At 42.3% G+C, this 25,044-nt stretch overlaps 1 protein-coding gene across 1 annotated transcript in view; it reads left to right on the top strand.

Moving 5' to 3' along the window:
* Positions 1 to 2,944: 2,944 nt before the first annotated feature.
* The window catches only part of LOC310789169 (nephrocystin-1-like), a gene marked incomplete at its 5' end in the record, with an annotated part of 67,403 nt that continues 45,303 nt past the window's right edge, over positions 2,945 to 25,044 (top strand). The window contains 8 exons of the mRNA XM_083650759.1: positions 2,945 to 3,258; positions 3,741 to 3,933; positions 6,907 to 7,167; positions 14,735 to 14,799; positions 15,257 to 15,317; positions 16,046 to 16,179; positions 17,710 to 17,896; positions 22,422 to 22,523. Coding sequence (XP_083506885.1) covers positions 2,945 to 3,258; positions 3,741 to 3,933; positions 6,907 to 7,167; positions 14,735 to 14,799; positions 15,257 to 15,317; positions 16,046 to 16,179; positions 17,710 to 17,896; positions 22,422 to 22,523 — 1,317 coding nt within the window. The remainder of the gene's footprint in view (positions 3,259 to 3,740; positions 3,934 to 6,906; positions 7,168 to 14,734; positions 14,800 to 15,256; positions 15,318 to 16,045; positions 16,180 to 17,709; positions 17,897 to 22,421; positions 22,524 to 25,044) is intronic.

Below are 25,044 nucleotides of genomic sequence, written 5' to 3'. Positions count from 1 at the left end.
GTGAATTGATTCTGCCTGTTGCTTGCCTAGGCTGTGCTGCTGCTGCTGCTGCTGCTGTGAGAGAGTGACACACGGACGGAGGAGAGGCGAGACTCAGAGAAATGCCAGAGATAGAAGTAATTTCACATGGCGTGCTCAAAAGAAACGAGTAGACCGTGAAAACAAAGCTTTAGTTTTAATCCAGAGCAGACTCATGTTCATTCATTGTTCTCACGAGCAGTTCAAAACCACTATGTCTCATGTGAAGTGTGATGTGATCCTGACCAGCTGTCTATGGAAGCACCACACATGAGCAAACACACACACTCAAATCCAGACTGAGGGCACACACACATTCACTGCCCAACAGCATGTGAACGATCGATAGATATAAAGACAGACAGGCAGGCAGAGAGACAGACAGACAGACAGACAGACAGAGAGACAGACAGACAGACAGACAGACAGGCAGACAGACAGACAGACAGACAGACAGACAGACAGGCAGACAGACAGACATACAGACAGGCAGGCAGACAGACAGACAGACAGATAGACAGGCAGACAGACAGACAGACAGACAGACAGACAGACAGACAGGCAGACAGACAGACAGACAGACAGACAGACAGACAGACAGACAGACAGACAGACAGACAGACAGACACACAGACAGACAGACAGACAGACAGACAGACAGACAGACAGACAGGCAGACAGACAGAGAGACAGGGTGGGAGCTCACTTCTATCAAGAGAAAAGGAGGTTTGTTGGCTGGGAGCCTGAGACTGATAAAAATGTGAAATGGAGTTAAGAAAAGAGGGAACTTATTTTTCTCAAATTAAAGCATTTCATTTTAAGATGCACATTTTTTCAAAGCACTCTGTTGTATGTTATTTTTTAAATGCAGCCATTATTTTTACTTGAAATGAGAAAACAACATGTATTTATTATTATAATAGGCTAGTTATTTATAATTAATCCAGTTAAATATGAAAACTGTAAATGAATCAACATTGTTGATGTTATTTTGATTCAACAGTCAGTCGCTGACTACATACAGACATTGTACCATTAGGCTACCCGCTACAGCAATCATTGAAGTAGCCTAAGTTCAATGGCACTGAATCATAACACAAGCTACGTTAGGATGTTCTGGACCTTCGCTTGAGGATATTTTCTCTATCTGGACCTCTTTGAATTTTAATTGAGTGCCCCTGGTGTATGTTATGTATACTACAGTGTTATGTACACTACAGTGTTATGTACACTACAGTGTTATATACACTACAGTGTTATGTACACTACAGTGTTATGTACACTACAGTGTTATGTACACTACAGTGTTATGTACACTACAGTGTACTGGTGTATGTTATGTACACTAGAACATGTATTTATTACAATAAAGTATATCTCATCTCATCTCATCTCATCTTTAGAGGAATATCTCATTTTAAATTAACATTAGGATTATACTGTTGTGTACAAAGCCGGAAAGCCCCACCTTCCCCCATCACCCTGGGTGACTCCCCAGTCAACACTGTGGAGTCCTTCCACTTCCTGGGGACCATCATCAGCCAGGACCTGAAATGGGAGCTGAACATCAGAGCTCTCACCAAGAAGGCACAGCAGAGGATGTACTTTGTGCAGCAGCTGAAGAAATTCAAAGTGCCAAAGGCCACGATGGTGCACTTCTACACCTCCATCGTTGAGTCCATCCTCACCTCCTCCATCACTGTCTGGTATGCTGCTGCCACTCTCAAAGACACTAACAGACTTCAGCGCATCATTTGCTGCGATGAGAAGATAATCGGATGCAACCTGCCATCCCTCCAGGACCTGCATGCAGCCAGGACACTGAAGCGGTCTCGCAAGATCATGGCTGACCCCTCCCACCCTGGCCACAAACTCTTTAAGACACTCCCCCACGGCAAGAGGCTGAGGTCTGCCAAGACCAGAACCACCCGCCACAAGACCAGCTTCTTCCCAACCGCCATCAGCCTCACCAACAAGGCCCGGAAACCCCTTCCGCCAAGGACCTCACTAACAACCCTCCCCCCCCCACACACACACACACACACACACACACACACACACACAAACTCACTACCTCCTCCTAAACTCAACTGAACCCCCCCCCATAAAACTGGAACTTGTATCTAATTTAATGCCTGTTTAACTGGGACTGTAAATTCATGTAAATTCCCTGCACATTGAATGCCTATTTAACTTAGCCTGTAAATTTCATGTACATTCAATGTAAACTCTTATTTAACTCCGACTGTAAATTCATGTAAATCCACTGCCTATTTAACATATATTTAACTCAGTCTGTAAATATCATGTAAATTCAACGTAAATTCATATTTATTATCCACAGAACACTTCACCACAATACATATTGTATATATTTTAGGGCTGTGCCGATTCACTTATCTCCCGATTGGATACTATCACGATACTTGGGTGCCGATTCGATATATATTGCGATTCTTAAGTATTGCGATTCTACGATTATTGCAATTCGATATTACGATTTATTGCGATTTTTGTTTCTTGTTTTCTTTTCCTTTTTCAGTTTGTTTGCTTTTTTACACTAGAACATGGGAAAAGTTGAATCATACACTTCTAGAGACTGTATATTATAGGGATGCACCGATCGATCGGCACGTGACCGGAAAAGGCCGATTTTCACGTGATCGGCCTCGATCGGTGATCTGCGCCGGTCACTCTAAAATGCCGATTCTGTGAGCCGATTTTGACGTGACGTGTGCGCACCCGACGGATGAGTTGCAGCCACTACGCTCATGCGACAGCATGTGTTCGTCGGTGTGGACATTTTTCACCGTCAGTGAAGACGATACAAATCGTGCAGTTGGACGCGATGTTGCAACGGTGGAATATCGATAAAACCAGGGTTCATGTGGTGCTGCGTGACAACGCTAGAAATATGGCGAAAACAATGGTAGATGGCAACCTGGCGAGTTTGCCCTGCATGGCACATACGCTTCAACTGGCGGTGAATGAGGGTCTGCTGTCTCAACGCAGCATCAAAGACATGCTGGCAAATACAAGGAAGATTGTCGGCCACTTTAAACACTCGCCACTCGCCTATTCCCGACTCCACGACATCCAGGAGAGGAAACGACTGCAGCAGGATATTCCTACCAGATGGAACAGCACGTACTACATGCTGGAGTCACTCATTGAGCAGAGACGGGCTCTCGGGGCGTACGGTGCAGAGCACGAGCTGCCAGCCACACTCAACGCGTATCAGTGGGGGGGCTGATAGAGAACGTGGTGACGCTCCTCGCACCGTTTGAGGAACTCACAAAACAAATCAGCAAATCCACAGCAACAGCGGCAGACGTGATTCCAGAAATCACCGCGCTGAAACGGCTTTTGGAGAGAGAAGCAGACACTGACCGTGGAGTGGGGACTACAAAAGCCACGTTGTTGGAGGCAGTCCAGACAAGGTTCAGCAACATTGAAGAGGAGCCACTGTACACTGTGGCCACTTTCCTGGACCCCAGGCAAGTTAATAGCTTACACTACTGTATAATATCTATCATATTATTCATATTGCCACATACAAAAAAAGCCTATTACTATACTTGTCAAATAATAAATGCAGACAATAATATCTATCTACTCTAGGCTAATAGTAGTTACTGTAGTTATGCTTGCCTATGTGTTTGCCTGGCTATGTCTCTGAAACAATACATTTGAATTATCCTTCTTGTCTGTTTATGCAACAGGTACAGGAGTCGCTACTTCTCCGCAGAAGTTAAGGATCAAGTGAAAGAGCGGATTCTGACTATGCTGGAGGCTGAGGAGCGCAGACCAGGAGACCACGCACCTGAGGAGGAGGAGGAAGACGAGGTGGAAGCTGTTGCAGAACCATCCACGACACCTGGGCCTGCAGCCAAAAGGCCAAGTCTGCTGCTTTCAGTACATGAGGAGATAATGCAGGAGAATGCTGATGCAGAGCAGCTGCTGGCCAGCCTTAGGCAGTAGTATGCCTGTTAAAAGTGCCTTGTTATAGTTTATAGTTGCACGTTTCATTTGGATTTTGCTAAATACAAAAATAAATACTGCACTTAATTTTTTTTGTTGGAGCTTTGTAAAAGAAAGAAGAAAGTTGGACCATGTTAAAAAAAAAATAGGGAGAGAGCAAAGAAGGCTAAGGACCTGTAATGGTGCATTTGTAGTCTAAACAAAATGTAGGCTATATTGTATTTATTTTAATTTATATTACAGATGGCTGGGCTCCATGGAGAACATTTTGATGTTCTGTTGCACCTGTTTTATTTTGGAAAAGTGAATGCACTGATAGCTGTGTAGGCCTACTAGATTTGTATTATTATATTCATTGTATTATTTGCACAAAAAAAGAAAAGCTCTGTCCAGTAACCTGGAGTACTTTTATTTTGAGATGTGTTTTAATGAGATGGTCCTACCTCAGAATTATTACTTGAAATCAAGAATTCTATTAAAGCTAAGTTACAAAAATGTTTGTGTAAGCTGTCAATTATTGTTTTTAGAAAAAAAATCGGAATCGGCAAAAATCGGTATCTGTGCATCCCTAGTATATTATATCATGAGTAGGGCTGGGTGATATCGATAATTATTGATCATTTTAATTACCCTTAATAAAAAACATGAGAAGAAAAAGGTTGCATTTAGCCACTTTATTTTGAACCACCTTATTTTCAAGGCACACAGGTAGGTCTAATTTGTCACACACACACATACATGCTCTGAGTGCAACTGCAAGCAGTAATTTACAGACATGGTGACGTTTTACTTTGTTGACAGCCTAGCGTTGCCAGCCTTCTAAAAAAACGTTTGGTAACGTGTATTTCAGGGTTGTAGGGTTAATGTTAGTTGATTCAGAGGTGTGGAAAAGCCTGGGTTTTGCGTTGACTTGCTTAATAACTACATTATGTCATAGGCTTATGTAGGGCTGGAGGGCGACCGCGCTGGGGACCGCTGTTTGTTGGACGAGAAAAAGCCTTGCCTCGCTGAAAATGCGGTAGGCAGTTTTATATACGTTTTATATACGCATCAAGACCCCGCCCAAGCAGAAGACATAAAGTCATAAGCTGTGTGCTCAATAGATGACACAATGAGTTATTCCTGTCCCCAAAGTACAAGTAAAACCTTTCCAACACTTCAACTTTGTCTCTGCTCACAGAAGTGAATTGAGCTGCGGATGCCATTCCGTAAAGTAACGTTGCAGACGCCCGTATTTGTGAAATTGGTGTCTTAACATTAACGTTAATTTCCCGGGCTCTTATTAATAGAACACATGTTAACACGTTACGTTAACACGAATTGAAACTCACCCACATCGAATTATTTGTAACGCCGGGTGAGATAAAATGAGTGGCGTCAGCGGAGCACCAAAATGTGAGACTCATTAGCCAGGAATGGGTCTCGCGCTACTTTTGCATGCTAAAATAAAGCTGATAATGTACAATTTGATTCAAGGGGGGAAACCCTTTCAGAGCACAACACAAACTGTCTATTTTGCTGCAACTCGACAGTGCTGCTTATCCAGGAGATGTCGGGACTCTCAGCTCTGGATCAAACCATCGCGTCACTAGCAATTCCACCATTGTCAAGGGATATGATTAGCTGTGTGAGTGGGGGCGGGTCGGAGTTTGTCTGTTAAATGATTGGCTGTTTCCGTGTCACTTGTACTAAAAAGGTACATGATTGGCTGTATGAGCCATGGAGCAGAGGGAAGCGCTCTATAATGTGCTGGATGAAAGTGGTAACATTTCATACATAAACAAACAGAAAAAAATTACGCGATTATCAATTCTGGAATAAAAGATTGATTCAAAAAATCGTGACATTAAAAATTGCGATACTACGATTTGATTACACTTGCAACTTTGTGATTGTCTTTAGTTATCTTCCTACTTCTTATCTCTGTATATTGATGTGACCACTACGCTGCATACAGACACTAAGACACATTCCTCATATGTAACTTGCATACTGTGGCAATAAAAGTGATTCTGATTCTGATTCTGATAGTATTTTCTCCTTTTCTCATTCACTTTCATGTCACCACCTTCTCTCCCTTTAGGTCGTGTTACACTACAACAGACAGGCAGAAACATAACAGATGTATATTTGTTTTATGTTTTATATTTTGTGTAACCTAACAGCTGTATTCTATAGTCTGTATTCTGTACCCTGTTTTTATATTTGCCTTATAACATCTAGGGACAAACATTGTAAACTAGCTTAGGCTATAAATGTCAGGATATATAACAAAGACTGTTTCCTGTGAATGCTCTATGTTTATGTATCTGTCCCTATAGAAATAAACTTTTCAATCAATCAATCACTGAGCTTATTATTATATTTTATTATCTTATTATTATAAACCAAACATCAAAAATAACATCTCCACCCTCTTTGCTTTGCTCATAACCCTTAAATATCGCAGTATAAAACATATAAAACACATTGTAATATTTTTTTTTTTATTGAGACTGCAATTCCAATACAAAACAGCAGAGGGTGCTGCCCTGCCAGCTATAGTGCTGAATGCAGCATGCAACAACACAGACCAACACAAGCCTGCAAACTGCGCAACCACTTCAAAGAATGACAGCAGCCTGCAGCCAGCATCACATTTCTGCTCAGAAATAATGATAAATAACCATGCCAAGAAATTATTATAAATAAATATCAGCCTTACCTTTAGAAGATCTTCTTTCTTGACTTTGTGCTTGCGAAATTGTTCATTAAATCCTCAAAGTCTATTCCCATGACTAGTTGAGAGTCAATAGCCATCAGGGAGAGCGCAGACAGTTGTTTCTGATTCATAGTCGTCCTGAGTTCATTCTTCACTCTTTTGAGTTGATAAGATCTCTCCCCCGGCTGCTCCTGCTGCTTGTCTAGCCTTCCATGATCCCCTTCGCCTGCCAGACCCGCCTTGTTGCCCTCCTCCTCGGCCTCGCTCACGCTGTTGTTGCCCCGCCGGTCGCTCTCCTCCTCCAGGTGCGTCTGCCGGGGCCGCGATGCAACTTCCCCCCGCTTGCTGCTGCCTCCTCCTCGCTGTTAGCTCCAGTCTCACTCCCCGAGTCCGACTCCGACAAGTGCCTGGCCTGTCGGATGCTGCCCTCGGCCTCTCGTGCCTGGTGGTTCCCGCTTGCTGCTGTAGTGTGACCTCCGGTGTCGGTGTCGCTCTCGTTCCCGCCAGTGTGCCAGCAGGAATTTCTGACTTCCGGTCAGGACTTTTCAGAATAAAACCTGTCATTAAAAATCGATAAAATACACAAATTGAAGTGATGTCACACAGATTGAATAAATACCCATGCAAACTGCACTCTAAATCAAATATATGTAACATTCACTCTTGTTGATATTTGGGGGAAAAAAACACATTTTACAGCCTACGGTGCAAGTCCAAACAGTAAAATGAGCCCATTTTGAAATATTGTTCAGAAATTCAAATTTTAATGCGTTGGGGAAAATAAACTGCAATCATGTACATCAGTAGTCCCTCTATCATGCCTAACTAGTGTAAACCAAATAGGTGTAGAATTCACTCTTGTTGATATTTGAAAAAAAAAAACATTTGACAGCCTACGGCCATACAGAGTCCGACCAGTAAAATGAGACCATTTTGAAATATTGTTCAAAAATTAAAATGTTGATGTGTTGGGGAACTCTCAGTGCAGCCATGTACACCAGTAGTCCCTCTATCATGCGAGGGATACTACTGCCTCGCGCCTACCGCCCCTCCGTGATGGAACAGATGCATGACGGCCCTGTGGGTGGCCACTTCGGGGTGGAGAGACCCTGGCACACCTTAAAACCAGGTACTTTTGGTACAACATGAAGGACGATGTCAACTTGTGGTGCCACACCTGCACCAGTTGTGCGGCAAAAGCTCGCCCTAAGCAAACCCCCCAAGCTGCTATGGGCACTGTGTGAGTCTGCGCTCCTATGGAGAGGATCACAGTCCACCTGATGGGACCCTTAAACAAGACAGAGAGACACAACCGCTTCATACTAGTGGTCAGGCCCGATTTTTGCTGCTACATTAGGGTGGGCTGGTAGGGGACAACTTTGGCGGTAGGTTGCCAGAGGTCGTCGGTTCGGGGATGGGGATTAAGTTGCATTATAGTCAAATTTATAAAGAATGAGTTGAAGCAGGGTGTAGAAGCCATTTCCAGAGTTAAGTGTAATTGGGGACACCAAATTGTTCCAGTAGGTGTCACCATTCTGTTTTGGGTCACCAAACTGTAAATAGGAACTTTCACTCAGGTGACAGGCCAATGTTTACAAGACTATAATTATCAAAACTATTCGCAAACTAACTATGTAGGCTACAAACTAACTATTTACAAAACTATTTAACAAATTTACCACGAGAGGGAGGGGGTTGTGGCCACATTTACCACTGGTACAGGGTTGTGGCACGAGGCGAAGCCGAGTGCTATAAACCCTGTACCAGTGGTAAATGTGGCCACAAACCCCGACCTCGAGTGGTAAATTTGTTTTCTACAACAGCTACCAAATAATATAAAAAATACACAATTGTAACATCCAATTCATTATTTACAATCATTACTGGTTTCAGAATACATTTATCCTTCCGCCACAGAATATAGTTCCATACACAAGATCAATGATTGCACTAAACATTTAGTTGCCTTTGAGCCAAAAAACAACTAACCTATTCCTTAACGGGATTCACAGTTATTGATACATTGCCTGTAAAAGTACAGTTATTTAAACAGTTATCTAAAGCAGCCCGTTTTGGTGGTGGTGTGTTGATATCTGGTGACGGCAGAGGGCGTTTGTTTGTTTGACAGTCCCAGGTTCGGGGTCCGGGCGCTAGTCCGACCTCCCGCTAGTCCGACCTCCCGCTAGTCCGAACTCGTGACAACTCAAGCTCAGCCAGTTCTCTCTCCCCAATTTCACCATGTCATTCTTTGTTCACTTCACCTTCATCTTCATCTAACCACTGCTCAAAACTCAATCCACCCAGTAAATCAAACGTTACTACGAAATCGGATATTTCCTTGTGTTAGAGATCGGCCATTTCCTTGTTAGAGATTTGCAGACTGACAGGCTAACAGTGGGCGGAGTCAGCACAGGGAGCGGAGTCAGCATCAGGGAGCGGAGTGATACTGCGGTTGGAGCCGAACTGTAGATTGTTGGCCTATTTACCACTGTTGCTAGCCAATCAGAATCCAGTATTCACTCATGCTGTTGTAGAATGCTATATTTCCAAGACTTTTAGTCTCATTCAAACTCAAAATGAAAAGTGACAAAGAAAATAACTTTGAAAGCAGATTGACTTACCCTAAAAATAAATAAAAATCCTTCATCCAGTTTAAAATAATCAACTTCATAGCATTTGTTTTCATTGGATGAGCTTATTTCTCAAATCAAATTAAAGACTAATCCAGTGAGATAAGAAACTATACATTTAGCCTTCAAAACTATTATATTTACTCTGCCCAATTAAAAAACATAGCTCTTTGGTGTGATGATAAGTATGTGGCAAGATGGAAAGAGATTGAGACTGAATGCAGGGGGATCCCAATACAAGCAATGAGTGGAGATCATAAGCTCACATTATCTCATCAGAATTATCTGAGTCCCTTTACATTGTTTACTCTGTGTACTTGGTTTGATGTCATAAAACAACTGAAATTGAGGTTGCAGGTGAAACAACTCAGATGGATTGCATATGACACAGATTGTAAGCCAAACTGCATGAGTTCCAGATTCAAATCCTGGGCTGATAGAGGTATTACTGCCTATTCTAATATAATGGAGGGAGATACATTAGAGAGCTTTCAAACACTAAGTAAAAAATATGACTTGGAGAAGGACAATTTTTTTGGATACTTGCAGGCACGACACTATTTATTGAAAGAAATTAAGATTGGGGAAATAACTCGGGAACCCAGTGGTCTAATACAATTAATGGTAATGGCATACAAAAGAAATTCTAAATCAATAGTCTCAAAATTGTACCAGGGAATTCTAATGGGAAGGGGGAAATACTACAAATGATATAAAAAAAACATGGGAAAAAGAACTAAACGATACAATAACTGAACGTGAATGGGAGAATATGTGTGAAACAGTCTTTTCTACTTCCTGCTCCTTGCAGTGGCGTGAATTTAGTTGGAAGAACCTTATAAGGTTTTTTATTACACCTAAAATGAAACCATATATGTCACCAGTAAACCATACATGCTGGAGAAACTGTGGGTCTGATGAGGCAAACCATTTCCACATCTTCTGGGGTTGCCCAAAGTTAAAGCCGTTTTGGGAGAGTGTCTGGGAAACCATTAACCAAATTCTTGGCTGGCAAGTCACACTAACATGTAAATCACTGTATATGGGTGATATACCAGAACATATATCAGGAAATGATAAATACCTTCTTAAAATTGTAACTGTGGCTGCAAAGAAAGCGATCACTCGTAGATGGTTGCAGGCCGACTCTCCCACAGTAGAAAATTGGCTTGAAATCATTAGAGAAATTCATGAAATGGAGAGACTGACCTTTCTGTATCAGTATTACCTGTTATATACAAGGCTGCTATCAGTATTACCTGTTATATACAAGGCTGTATCAGTATTACCTGTTATATACAAGGCTGTATCAGTATTACCTGTTATATACAAGGCTGTATGAGTATTACCTGTTATATACAAGGCTGTATCAGTATTACCTGTTATATACAAGGCTGTATCAGTATTACCTGTTATATACAAGGCTGTATCAGTATTACCTGTTATATACAAGGCTGGTATCAGTATTACCTGTTATATACAAGGCTGTATCAGTATTACCTGTTATATACAAGGCTGTATCCAGGGACGTGCACAGAACATTAGAGGGGCAGGGGCTCAAATTCATAAAAGGGCACTACAGCCGCAGTCCGGAGGGCGGCGGCGGCGGAAATTTGAGGCAATTTGAAGGCCAATTTAGGGGTATAACTCATTTTAAATATTCCGATTTTAACCAGATTTAGAGGAATATCTCATTTTAGGATGAGACTTGTACAACGGTAATAGTGAGAACAGCCCATGAAACGTCACAACGAAACGCTATTATGTGCAGTACTGAGTGTGCTTTCACTCTCAAACGACCGCACATCAGCACATGAATGAATCACCAAACTTGTTTTTACTGAATAGCCGTTTCAGTTCTCAGCCCTGAGCCTACCCTGTGCTGATTTTAACACATTTACTTGGTGAAATTACTAAAAACCAACAGTTGCAAATCAAAGTTTAGCTTACCACATGGGTCAAGAAATGTCGTGAAAACACAGCTCAGTGTTCAGGGCTCAGTGGCTCGAAAGCGTCCATTTTTGAGAGAAGGAGCCACACATTGACGTCATTTGACGCTCGCGGCCCTCGCTCCTCCCCCGCGCCTGGCACGGCACGGCGAGCATAACACAAGCTTAAACAATGGCTTTTGGTCGGCGGTGCTGATAGCGCACGGCGGCGGGCTGGACGCTAAACACAAAACTGGAGAGCGGTGAGCCCCTGTATCAGTATTACCTGTTATATACAAGGCTGTATCAGTATTACCTGTTATATACAAGGCTGTATGAGTATTACCTGTTATATACAAGGCTCTATCAGTATTACCTATTATATACAAGGCTGTATCAGTATTACCTTGTTATATACAAGGCTGTATCAGTATTACCTGTTATATACAAGGCTGTATGAGTATTACCTGTTATATACAAGGCTGTATCAGTATTACCTGTTATATACAAGGCTGTATGAGTATTACCTGTTATATACAAGGCTCTATCAGTATTACCTGTTATATACAAGACTGTATCAGTATTACCTTGTTATATACAAGGCTGTATCAGTATTACCTGTTATATACAAGGCTGTATGAGTATTACCTGTTATATACAAGGCTCTATCAGTATTACCTGTTATATACAAGGCTGTATCAGTATTACCTTGTTATATACAAGGCTGTATCAGTATTACCTGTTATATACAAGGCTGTATGAGTATTACCTGTTATATACAAGGCTGTATCAGTATTACCTGTTATATACAAGGCTGTATCAGTATTACCTGTTATATACAAGGCTGTATGAGTATTACCTGATATATACAAGGCTCTATCAGTATTACCTGTTATATACAAGGCTGTATCAGTATTACCTTGTTATATACAAGGCTGTATCAGTATTACCTGTTATATACAAGGCTGTATGAGTATTACCTGTTATATACAAGGCTCTATCAGTATTACCTGTTATATACACGCACACACACCCACACACACACACACACACACACACACACACACACACACACACACACACAGTCTATATATATATATATATATATATATATATATATATATATATATATATATAGAGGACCTCTTCCATCCATCCATCCATCCATTCATATATCTATCCATCCATCTATCTATCTATCTATCTATCTATTCATCGATCGATCGATCGATCGATCGATCGATCTATCTATCTATCTATCTATCTATCTATCTATCTATCTATCTATCTATCTATTTATCTATCTATCTATCTATTCATCGATCTATCTATCTATCTATCTATCTATCTATCTATCTATCTATCTATCTACCTACCTACCTACCTATCTATCTATCTATCCTATCTATCTATCTATCTATCTATCTATCTATCTATCTATCTATCTATCTATCTATCTATCTATCTATCTATCTATCTATCTATCTATCTATCTCTGACAGAAAGGCGTAATCCAACGACGTTGCCACTTGGGTGGACGTAACCTCGCGTCACCAGGCTCTTCTCGGGGAGAAAAGGGTGGAGTTGCAACCATGCAACTAAATGACCATAAAGTGTGACGCTGTTACAATACAGTAGGTGGCGGTAATGCAACAATTAAGAATGCCAACCGCCATAAAACACCGGAGGAGGAGAAGAAGAAGAAGAAGAAGAAGAAGAAGAAGAAGAAGAAGAAGAAGAAGAAGAAGAAGAAGAAGAAGAAGAAGAAGAAGAAGAAGAAGAAGAAGAAGAAGAAGAAGAAGAAGAATACTGTTGCCCAGCGACCAATGGCAGGACGTCTGCATGTTTGCTAACGCTAGCTAGTGCTGTCAGATGGAGTAGCAGCATCTGCAGAGCTGCACATGTGGGCTGTTTATCTTTGTGCAAATGCCTCCAAAACGAAAAGGACCTTTGCAACTTGTCCAGAGAGACACGGACGACATCAAACGACAGGTTTGTTAGTAAACTATGGTTGAATGTAGCCTCAACGCGAGACTCATCAGAATGACTGATGAGTCTGTCGTTGAGGCTAGGTTGAATGTAGCCTGGTATCCAGCTCCATATGAATCGCAGTTGTCAGCAGCACCTACTCTTCATTCAGCACTTTCATTGGGGCTGGTTACCAGGCTAGGCTGAATGCAGTCGCTTGAGTCTTGATCTACGAGCTGTGCTGTGTGTGAGTTCCTTTGTACCACGCTTCTGTATTTCACTGTGATGTTCTGTCGACACCAGGAAATGAAAGGTACCATGTAACGTTACAGGCGGCTGAACTGAAACAAAGTTTGTGTAGTAGATCCTGTCATCACGCGTACCAGATAGGAGAGGTACTATGCACACACGTATCCAGATAGAACAGCAAGTCAAGTCAGAGCAATTCAACAGCCCAGTATCATTCAATTCAATATATGAAAGAAAACTCAATTTCTTAGACTTTTAAACGTTTAAAAAAAGGATCAAAACACAAGTGCTATGTTTTTGTTATCAAATTGGTTTGAACTTCAACAAATTCAATCATTCCATATACAAATTCAGAAAACAGAATTTAAATTAAATCGTCTGCTGGGACAAATCAAATCACTTTGAATCAAAGTCATTTACACAACCAAGATATTTTCTCAAGACTAGAATCATCACAGTCGAGTCCCGAGTCACCAGAAACCTAGCCCCAGAAGTGACCCTACTACTGTACTCTGTATATTATATTTAATATACTCATGCACATAGCGTTCCAATAGGCAATAAAGGGGGAAGGCTGTTCAAAACGCTCTCCTACCGGTCTCAGACGTCCGATTGCAGACCGAAGATATGATAGTCCTCCTACGGAAGCCAGTAATTTACCCCACCTCGGCAGACTTTTCCAGCCCATAATTGTTAATACTTGGCCAATAAGTATGTAACATACAAAATAAAATTAACAGTAATATCTTCATTTAATGTAGAATGCAAAGGACATGTAGCTGGCTTGTTACACTCGCATTCCAGGAATATTGTTATTTACCGCGGCTCTTACTGTGGCTGGTTGGATGCTCCAAGCCAGCAAGCAGCACTCTGCTTTGGCTTGGAAACGGCTATCCGCCCGGAGGCACCCTCCCGGTCCTCTGCTCCGAGGCTCGCGCAGTGAGCCAGCCAGCGTCTACGCACTCCACAGCGCTGTATTTACATCATATTGTGTTTGTACACAGACTTATTGAAACGTGACCGGTAGCTTTCAGATTTGTCCGGTAAAATACATAATTTTGCAGTGCGGAGCGGTGCCGGCTTGTTCTGCCCCAAATCGAGTGGGATCCATAATGTGGATCACAGGCTATGTCCTGCCTCTCTAGCCTGTTTCAGTGGGAATACGTCACAAAGACCCATTTCAGCTTGTCTTTAAACTGTGTGTACTAGTCATTTGACTCGAATGGCCACCTCTGCTCTGGGCTGTTTCTCTAACCCAGGTTGACAGTCTGCTGCAGGATGTGCAGAAGAGTCGGTGTGGAGCCACTGAAGAGGCGTTTCACAGGTAAACAGACAGACAGGCAGACAGACAGGCAGACAGACAGACAGGCAGGCAGACAGACAGACAGACAGACAGACAGACAGGCAGACAGACAGACAGACAGACAGACAGACAGACAGACAGACAGACAGGCAGTCAGACAGGCAGTCAGACAGACAGACAGACAGACAGGCAGGCAGACAGGCAGGCAGACAGACAGACAGACAGACAGACAGACAGACAGACAGACAGACAGACAGGCAGACAGACAGGCAGACAGACAGACAGACAGACAGGCAGACAGACAGACAGACAGACAGACAGACAGACAGACAGGCAGACAGACAGGCAGACAGACAGACAGACAGGCAGGCAGACAGACAGACAGACAGATAGACAGACAGACAGACAGACAGACAATGTGTCCAGTTAACAAACAGAACATGTGATGTGCATGACAATGTGTCCACTTAACAAACAGGTGTCGAGAATTGCAGACCTCGGTTCAGAAGATGATGGGAACACTGAAGAAGCTGACCAAGGTTAGTGCCATACTGTCATACTTTTAGATTACACTTAAAGGACGTCACCGGAGAAAAAAACGCTGATTTATTTGCACATGATCTCAAACATATCTGAAAACTGAATTAAAATCAACTCTCAGTAACTGTCAAACTAAATGAATTCAAATCAACTCTCAATAACTGTCAAACTAGATGAATTCAAATCAACTCTCAATAACTGTCAAACTAAATGAATTCAAATCAACTCTCAATAACTGTCAAACTAAATGAACGCCTGCAAATTGTTTACAGTTTTGGGATATGTGTGAGATCATGTGCAAAACAAATCAGTGTTGTTCTCCTTTTTTCTAAGATTATTTTTGGGGGTATTTTGTCTTGATCAGATAGGACAGTAGGCAGACAGGAAAGGTGGGGAGAGAGAGAGGATGACATGTGGCAAACGACCACGGGTTGGATTTGAACCCGGGTCGGACACGTGAAGAACAGCCTTTGTGGTGCGCGTTCTACCAGGTGAGCCACCAGGACGCCCAGAAGTTCTCCTTGAAGCCTAAATAAGCTGTAAAGAGTTCAGCAGTAGAATGAGCCTCAAGTTCTGCATCACAAAAATGACAAACAACTAATATGACCTGTTTTCTTTGGTCTTTTCCAGACAGTTTGATGTAACCCTACTATATTGTGTTGTGTCTGATCAAAGCTGACTCTTAACCTAAACTGAAACAATAACCTGCTGTCTGTGTTGCCGTCAGGCCGATGAGCCGGCTCCGGTGGGGAACTACGAGCAGAGGAAGCAGGAGGAGGAGAGACGACTGCAGGGCCTCATGGAGCATCTCCACAGCCTCTCTCTGGAGCTTTCACCTCCAGGACCCAGCGCTGCTGCACGGTAGGGGTGGGCCATATGGCCCTGAAATAATATCACCATATTTCAGGCTATTTCTGCCATAACCATATTCTTGACGATATGACAAAATATGTTATTATTAGTTTCAAGAACATGCAACAAAATAAGTGTGTTGTATTCAGCTTATGTTCAGACGCGGGAGTGGGCCAAATTATTCCGGGTTGTTTTAACACTTCCGGTGGTCACGGCGCGAAATATAAAAGAACGTCAAATAAGAGAGTTGTTCTTGTAGCGGACAGTGCAGGGGGTAAAACAAAGAATGTAGCCTACTACTTTGAGCTCGGTACACAGCAAGCAAGTGGAGTATCCACTGTTAGCCAGGTCAGATAACGTTATCATCGACAATGACGGGCACTTTCTTGTAAAACATACCTGGACTCCAACAAAGAAAGCTTCAGATGGTTTTCTCTCCTCCGAGTGCAGCTCGAGCCACTTACATCTATAAGACCTGCAGATGTTAACGTAATTCCCTGGAATGCGAGAATTAACGAGCCAGTTACATGGCATTGCATTCTTAGACATTGCCGTTTGCTTTTATTTGGTATGTTACATACAATTGGCTAAATTATTAGTTAATTCAGAGTTAGATGCTATTGGAGCAGCCAGCCTTTTTCTTTCTTTTTTTGCCAGAAGTCGTCACACGACCACACAACCGGGTCAAATGGGCGTGGCTACATAAGGTGAATATGTCAGCAGAAACGTAACGTAACAGTTTGCCTTCAAATGTTCAAATATGCTTTAAGTATTACCATGGTTTGTTGAAGGAGGAGTTTCACCGGCAGGACGTAGCGCTTGGGAGGATTACGTTATCCTCCTCCTGGAATAGGCTCCCCGAACCGACCAGAGGAGGCACTAGTGCAGCGACCAGGACTCATATCCTGAATCCGGCTTCCCACCCGCAGACACGGCCAATTGTGCCTGTATGAATGAATGAATGAATGAATGAATGAAAATTTTATTTACGTGTCAGGACAATTTACATGACCCATCCCACATGGGATTATCAGACACATCAACATACAGTTATTTCCATATCTATTACGGTGCATGAACAATACAAAACCGTACAAACACACACACAGCACACGCGGCATCAGCAGCAAAACACAGATTTAACTACAATGTATATTAAGTAAAATATATGAATTATCTATCATATGTCATCTTTTTCCTCCTATCCCACGCATGAGAGATATATTCGGAAAAAGCAAAGATGTTGTCAAAGAGAAATTCAAGTATGGCACCTTCTTCAAAATCTAACAGGTTTAACTCAGGGGAGTGAACTTTTTTAAATAGTATCTCTCATAAGTCATGATACAAAGGGCAATACAAAATAATGTATGTACGCCCGACAAACTGGAGGTAACACAGGGGCTCGAACCTGCGACCCTTGTGTTGCTATACGAGGAATCTACCGGTGTACTAGCCGGACGCTCGTCTGGTTAATTAACATTGCAAAGTCGTGTTAAGACGGTGTGGCTCTTTTTCCACATGCTTTGTTTTGATCCACAGTCACACCTCCAAGGAAGACAGCGAGGAAGATGACGACGATGACGACGATGACAGTGACGATGACGACGGTGACGTCAATGATGAAGATGAGAAGAGAGCAGTGAAGCCGCCTTCTCAGTCTGACCCTCGTATCTACACAGCACTCAGCGACTTCAGAGGAGAACAGGAAGGAGATCTTTCTGTTCAGGTGAGTTACTTCCTGTTTCCCGAGATCTCCCCTGCGAGGGCAGCATTCGGCCCACAAGGCATCGTGATGGTTCATCATTTCCTGCACATGGAGCAACATGGCAGAAGAAGCGATAAATAAATGATCACATTCATACAAACAATATTAGGATTTAGTCTTCAATGACATGAACTCATCGGTAACATCTAATAATCATCTACAGAGTATTTGTCACATTTCAACCGCTTATTAGTTGTAGTTCACATTCAACAATTCAACTGTTCAACAGATTTAGAGTTCTCACCGGGCCTGAAAATTCAAACCCCACCCGACCCGACCAGAGTAAGTTGAAGCCCGAGCCCGTCGTGCTGAGTCGGGTCCCGTCGGGCTGAAACTCTAAGCAGATTATCTATAGAGTCTATGTGACAATTGATGAACATACATGTTACACTAGGTTCAGGTGTGTGGAACAGGAAGAAACAGAATCTGTTTGTTAAATGTAAACTAATAAGCTTTTCATACAACATCTACAGACAAAGACAAACAGTTGAATTGTTGAATCTCAACTAGGGCTGCACAATTAATCGTATTTTCATCGTCATCGCAATATGAACATGCGCAATAAACACATCGCAAAGACTGCCTGAAACGCAATGAATAACAAAAGTGGTTTTATTTACACGCGTCATGCATTCCCACTCAGCATCGGATCATTTTGTCTTGTGTTGTAAATCCAGCGTACACCTTTCCCTTGCAACAGTGCGCTCCGCCCCTCTGCCAAAGCCCAAACACGCTGTGTGTAGTTTCAGCTAGAGTCAGTGTGTATTTCATTTCTTTATTCAGTGGGCATAGGCTATGTTTGGGGTCTATATTAGCATTATTAAAGCAGAAAGACATAGGAACTGTATAGCTAATATGCATGCTTTAATATCTGTTTATTTATCGCAAGTCGTATCGTCATCGCTATATTGAACAATGTTATCGCACATCGCAGATTTTCCTCATATCGTGCAGGCCCAATCTCAACTAATAAACTGTTACTATACTCTGTAGACTCTGTGTAGGTGGACTATCCAAATAAAGTGTTACCATCTCGCTAATCTTTTACTACTAAGGCCCCTTTCACTATTTCTATAAAATGGCTTCTTATAACCAGGTCTAATTTTCCATCTTCTCGAATAATCATGAAAAAGAGGTTTTCTGTAAAAAATAAATAAAAGAGACAAAAAGGCACTCTTCAATGTGTTTGCATGACTGCAAAATAAATTGCTTATTTGTTAAGCGGAACTCATGGTCGGGTGTCAAGCTGTCACGCTGCAGCTGGCGAACCTGCCGGCGTGCAGCTCCCCGAAAATGTAATATAATATAATGTAATGTAATGTAATGTAATGTAATATAATGTAATGTGATATAATATGATTATAATATAATATAATATAATATGATATGATATGATATGATATGATATAATATGATATAATATGATATAATATAATATAAAATAATATAATATGATATAATATGATATAATATAATATAATATGATATAATATGATATAATATAATATATTATAATATAATATAATATAATATAATATGATATAATATGATATAATATGATATAATATAATATAATATAATAATATAATATAATATAATGTAATGTAATGTCGATGGGGAGATAACAGGAGCGAGTGAAAGCTATGACCAAGTATATGCACTACATTCTCTCCTTGGGCTAACTTCTACTCATTGAAATCCTAGTGAATTCACACCATTGACTCATTTTGCTGGGGACTCCCCTGGACCCCCTCATCAAGCTGACATTGGAGCATGTATGTCTAGCTGCCGCCGTGCTGTCCTAAAGTTTCTCACTTGATCAATTGAACGGAGGACATTTTCTTTCATCCTGGCCTTTTTATTTGGTCTTAAAAATGTTGTCCATCATCTTGACTTCAACCAGCAGAGGGCGCTCATGCCCTTCAAACAGTGTTTCCACAGTTCTAGTCCTAGTATAATCATTCTGAAATCTAGGCTGATACAGAGTGAGTGAGCTAAAGAGAGAGTGGTGCCAACTGATGTCCAAAATGATAGACACGTGACTCACATAGCTATTAGTGTGTGTGGGGGAACAGTTCCAGGAAGTACGCTTGAATGCATCAAATAAAGCTGATAATATACAATTTGATTCTTTAAACGTCTTTAAACCCTTTCAAAGTACCTCACAAACGGCCCATTCTGCTGCAACTCTACACTGCTGCTTAACACTTTGAGTGCCACGGCCCTTGGGCAAAAGGTGCTGTACTGTGCCACATAGGCCGCAATGCATTTTAAAACAGTCATATAATTTCTTTAATAATTACTATGTAAACACTGAACACGCACAAATAACGATGAGACTCTCTTCTATCACATGCAAAAAAAAGTTTATTGATCCCATTTTCCGTTCTTTAGTTATGAGCCGGAGAAGATAGCTTGATTAGACCAAAAACAGCCCTTTTTTTCTACGAGCTGAGATAATGACCCTTTTGTGAAAGGAAGCATTTCAAGCACATCATTGACTCATTGCTAATATTTTCTGATGTAATGCTTAGGGATGGGGCCGATCCGATCCAATATCGGTATCGGGTGCCGATATGGCACTAATTCACGGATCGGATCGGATCGGAATTGGATTTTTTTTTTTTTTTTTTTTTTGCAATTCCAGCACACAGCTGGCCGTAATTTGTGTAATAATGTATAATAGTATCCTTCTTTGCCTTGTATATTTTCTTAATTTTGTCTGCTTTTTGCAAGGTATATTTAAAAAAAAAACTTTAATTGGCCAAATCTTTGCCTATACTGTATATTCAAGAAAAATATTGGTATCGGCATAATATCGGTATCGGCAGATATCCAAATTCAGGTATCGGAATCGGATCGGAAGTGAAAAAAGTGGATCGGTGCATCCCTAGTAATGCTGCAGCTGCCTGGGTCTGTTGTATGCTGTAGTGTCCTGCGTGCCCCACCTCCCCCCCTCCTCCTCCCCCCCCCCCCCCGTTGTGGGAGGAGTGTCTCTCTGCTCTGCTCGGCTCTGCTGTTTGCTCTGCGTGTGCTCAGCACTGAAAAAGTCCGCTAGATCCAGCTTTTTTACAGCCGCGTGTACCAGCTCCCATGCTTCCAGTTGAGAATAATAACAAATCCACGGCTGATCATGCGAATGGGCTGTTGCAGCAGACACGAGGTGCTCAATTGTGACAGCAGATTGGCTGCTGCAGGGGCACAGCTACGTTATGCTTCAATGAAGCAGCTGCATACGGACGGATGCGATGCGATTTCCTTTTCCACAATGACTTCTTCTGTGTGTTTAACTATACTTTCTCTCATCTGGAGTGCGCTGTCGCCACCTAAGGGTTCTGTAAAATAGGTTAGACACATTCAATAGCTCTCATATTGTAAGAGGCGATGTAAGAAGCTGAGATCGACACCCCCCCGTCAAAAAAACAATTTCGAGTTATTGACGCCATTTGGCGTCGCTGGCACTCTACGGTAAATTTCTAATGACGCCATATGGCGTCGCTGGCACTCAATGTGTTAATACAGAAACTTACTTCCAGGAACTATGGCGAGGTCAAACAAATACAACAAATCAACTGGTCCATTGGAGTGAATGGAGATGACACAACTCTTATATCTCTATGGCTCTGGGCTGATAGGACTCACGCAAGGCAACTGCACACCTTTATCTTCAGCCACTGTTTGGTCTGTGGTGAAGATCAACCCCTAGACCAGTGGTCCCCAACCTTGGGGTCGCGACCCCAATTGATGATGTCACTGATGATGATACTTATGATATTACCAATGTAGTGAAATTCTGGGGTCCCTAGATTTTTGTGACGTCAATGTGGCATCACAAATCAAAAAAGGTTGGTAATCCATTTATACAAGTCAGATATTAATTCTGAAAGCTTTCCTGTCCATCAAACAGGCTGATGGAATTTCTCAATGTAACAAGGTTCATAAATAAGCAGGAGAAATGCAGAAAGTTAAGTGATTGGAATAGAACAGTTGTGCATTCTGCAAGTCAAAGGAGCAACTTTGTATAAATGATGAAATGCAAAATATTCCACATCTAATCCTTAGGGCCCGGACACACCATACGCCGAAGCTATGCTGAAGCAATGCTGAAGCTACGCAGCATGGAGGCAGTTTCATTTCAGCGTCCTTGTGAAGAGGCGAGACCGATCACACCAGCACGCGGGCTGCAGCGATAGTTTCAGCTTCTGTTCTATTTTTCAAGCGCGCTGCACCCGAGCTGCCAGGCACGAAGTCAATGCAAGTTGTGAGCAGGGGGAGGGCAGCGCCGAGCGAAGCGTTGAGGAAAAGAGAATGCTTCTGGTGTGAATGGCAAGGCTCCTGCTTGAAGCTTCAGTGAAGTGCTGCTTCCCGGGGCTTAAAATTTGGCGCAGGATTGCGAGAATCGCGCATATTTTTGTCAATTCCTGCAGATTTGTAAGTTATAATGCGGGAGAAGTCACACAAACTGGTTTGTTGCCCTGTGTTTCAGAGGGGCACGGTGCTGAGGATCATCAGGAAGACGGCAGATGGATGGTGGCTGGCGCAGGACACTAAAGGCAACAGAGGAGTCGTCCCTAAAACCTACCTGAAGGTACACAACCAGTCAACCAGCCATTTTGTGTCTCAAGATGACACTGATGACACCAGTTTATTTCATTGATTTTCACTCCTCCAGCTGTCACTGCCCTCTTCTCCACTGCCCAGTCACTTATAGTCATACTAATACACTGCCCAGTCACTTCTAGTCATACTATTACACTGCCCAGTCACTTATAGTCATACTATTACACTGCCCAGTCACTTCTAGTCATACGATTACACTGCCCAGTCACTTCTAGTCATACTATTACACTGCCCAGTCACTTCTAGTCATACAATTACACTGCCCAGTCACTTCTAGTCATACTATTACACTGCCCAGTCACTTCTAGTCATACTATTACACTGCCCAGTCACTTATAGTCATACTATTACACTGCCCAGTCACTTCTAGTCATACGATTACACTGCCCAGTCACTTCTAGTCATACTATTACACTGCCCAGTCACTTCTAGTCATACGATTACACTGCCCAGTCACTTCTAGTCCTACTATTACACTGCCCAGTCACTTCTAGTCATACTATTACACTGCCCAGTCACTTATAGCAGTGTTTCCCACAGGATTTTGAGAATTTGTGGTGGGGGACCGCAGACCCCCTAGGGGGGTGCGGGGGCATGCCCCCCGCGAGATTTTTCTAAACATTTTAAAGTAAAATGCATGAATTTGGTGTACTTTGAGAAAGCTTAAGAGCAAAATTAAAAGGCTAGATCTATGAAGAACATGTCATCATTACTGTGCTGTGGGTTTACAATGACAAACTAAATTTCTCCCTATAGGTCAGGGATACTCAACTTGCTTTGCCACTTTCGTGAAATGATAGAAGGCGAGGGGCCAGTTAACTCATTCACCGCCAAAGACGTCTTTGACGTGTTATCAGGAATAGCCATCCACGCCAAAGACGTGTTTGACGTGTTTTTGTTTTTATTAGTGCAGCGCGTAGTTCAAAGACTTCCCCAGCCTGTGACATGTTATCAGGTCCCTACCCTCAAAGCCAAGCCGACAACACGCGATCAAACACATACCGCAGCTGTTGTTTTGAAATGAGCAGGAGGAAAAACAGAAAACAGAGAAACGCGCTTCCTTGTTGCAGAGAGGAGAAACGCCATTGAAACGCCCCTCGGCGCGCTGCACGAGCTGGTCGGCTTGCTGCAGGGCAGCGGACATCGATCAGTTGTTCGCGGTAGTCAAACCCGTGACCAACATGATCGATCCTGGTCCCTGGACCCCGTTCCTGTGTGCCACCCCGAAAGAGACGAGACGGAGTCACAACTTTGTGAGCAGGAGGAGAACAGCAGCCTCGCCACAGAAATTGCTTTCACACAGAGCCAAGCAGCACGGCCACTTTCCTGTCGAGGGCGAGGAAGACTGGACTCCAATGCGACAGGACCCGGATGATCTCGCGGTAAGGAGTGTGTGTGTGTGTGTGTGTGTGTGTGTGTGTGTGAGAGAGACTACACTGATCTCTGCATTCTATGATCGTATAGTTTACTGAGACACTAGTACACGACTACACTGTCTCTGTACTAAATGTGATTATATAGTTTACTGAGGATATGTTGCTTTTATTTCAGATGAGGAGCCGATTGTGAGCCCACATCTCAGAATGAGGTCAGGACGGTCAGGACGGTCATTTAGGTCTGCTAAATGACGAAATGTAATGTAATGTAAAGAGACACACACACACACACATTCACACTCACTCACACTGAGTAAACTGTATTGTTGAATGTAAAAAAAGCACTTCATGTATATATATATATATATATATATATTTTTTTTTTGTCATTTGTGTCATAACGAATAATATTTACATGTCTGATGTCAATACAGTTCAAAATAAAAGAATTGAGAGCGAGTTCTGCCTGAGATTGTGTCTTTTACAAAAATGGCCTTTTCTGCTGTTTCTCTTCTCAGAGAGACCTTTTTGGTGAAAACAGGGTGTATATAAATGGCTATAAGTAAGAGTACAGAACATGCTAAAAGCTCACTTTTTTTTTCTGGTGAACCCAGAGACGTACATCTTCATTTTGAGGTATTGCAAATCACTTTGGTGCTAATAGATAATTTACTGTGGGTCTTGAAAGATGACCAACAATTATGAAAATCTTTGGCCTGTGCTAAATATTGGCAGTCCTAAACTGGCCATGAATGAGTTAACACGTTCACTGCGTTCACACGATTTTTTTTTTTTTGACGGTGGGACGTGGATCAACGCTCCCCACGTCTCCTATAAAAATATTGGAGTCAGCGAACGTGTACAACCCATTCCACGGACCCACTAAGTGGCGACAGTGCTCTCCACACTAGGAAAAGCAGAGCCAAAACTGTAGGGTAACGCGCGAGGAAACCATTCTCTACTGTAAAATGGATTGGCGAAAACGCTTTCACTTTCGCGCATTATCGCGCTGGGAGCTGGCGGTGGGGGATTCCAAAAATAGACTGGGTGGAAAACACAGTTTGAAACACGCAGCATAAAGCCTAGAATCGCACAAAGCTTCATCAAAGCTCT

The sequence above is a fragment of the Poromitra crassiceps genome (genome assembly GCF_964638095.1).
Source record: "Poromitra crassiceps genome assembly, chromosome: 14".
In the NCBI taxonomy this organism is placed as follows: Eukaryota; Metazoa; Chordata; class Actinopteri; order Beryciformes; family Melamphaidae; genus Poromitra; species Poromitra crassiceps.
This window is presented reverse-complemented; position numbering and strand designations above follow the sequence as displayed.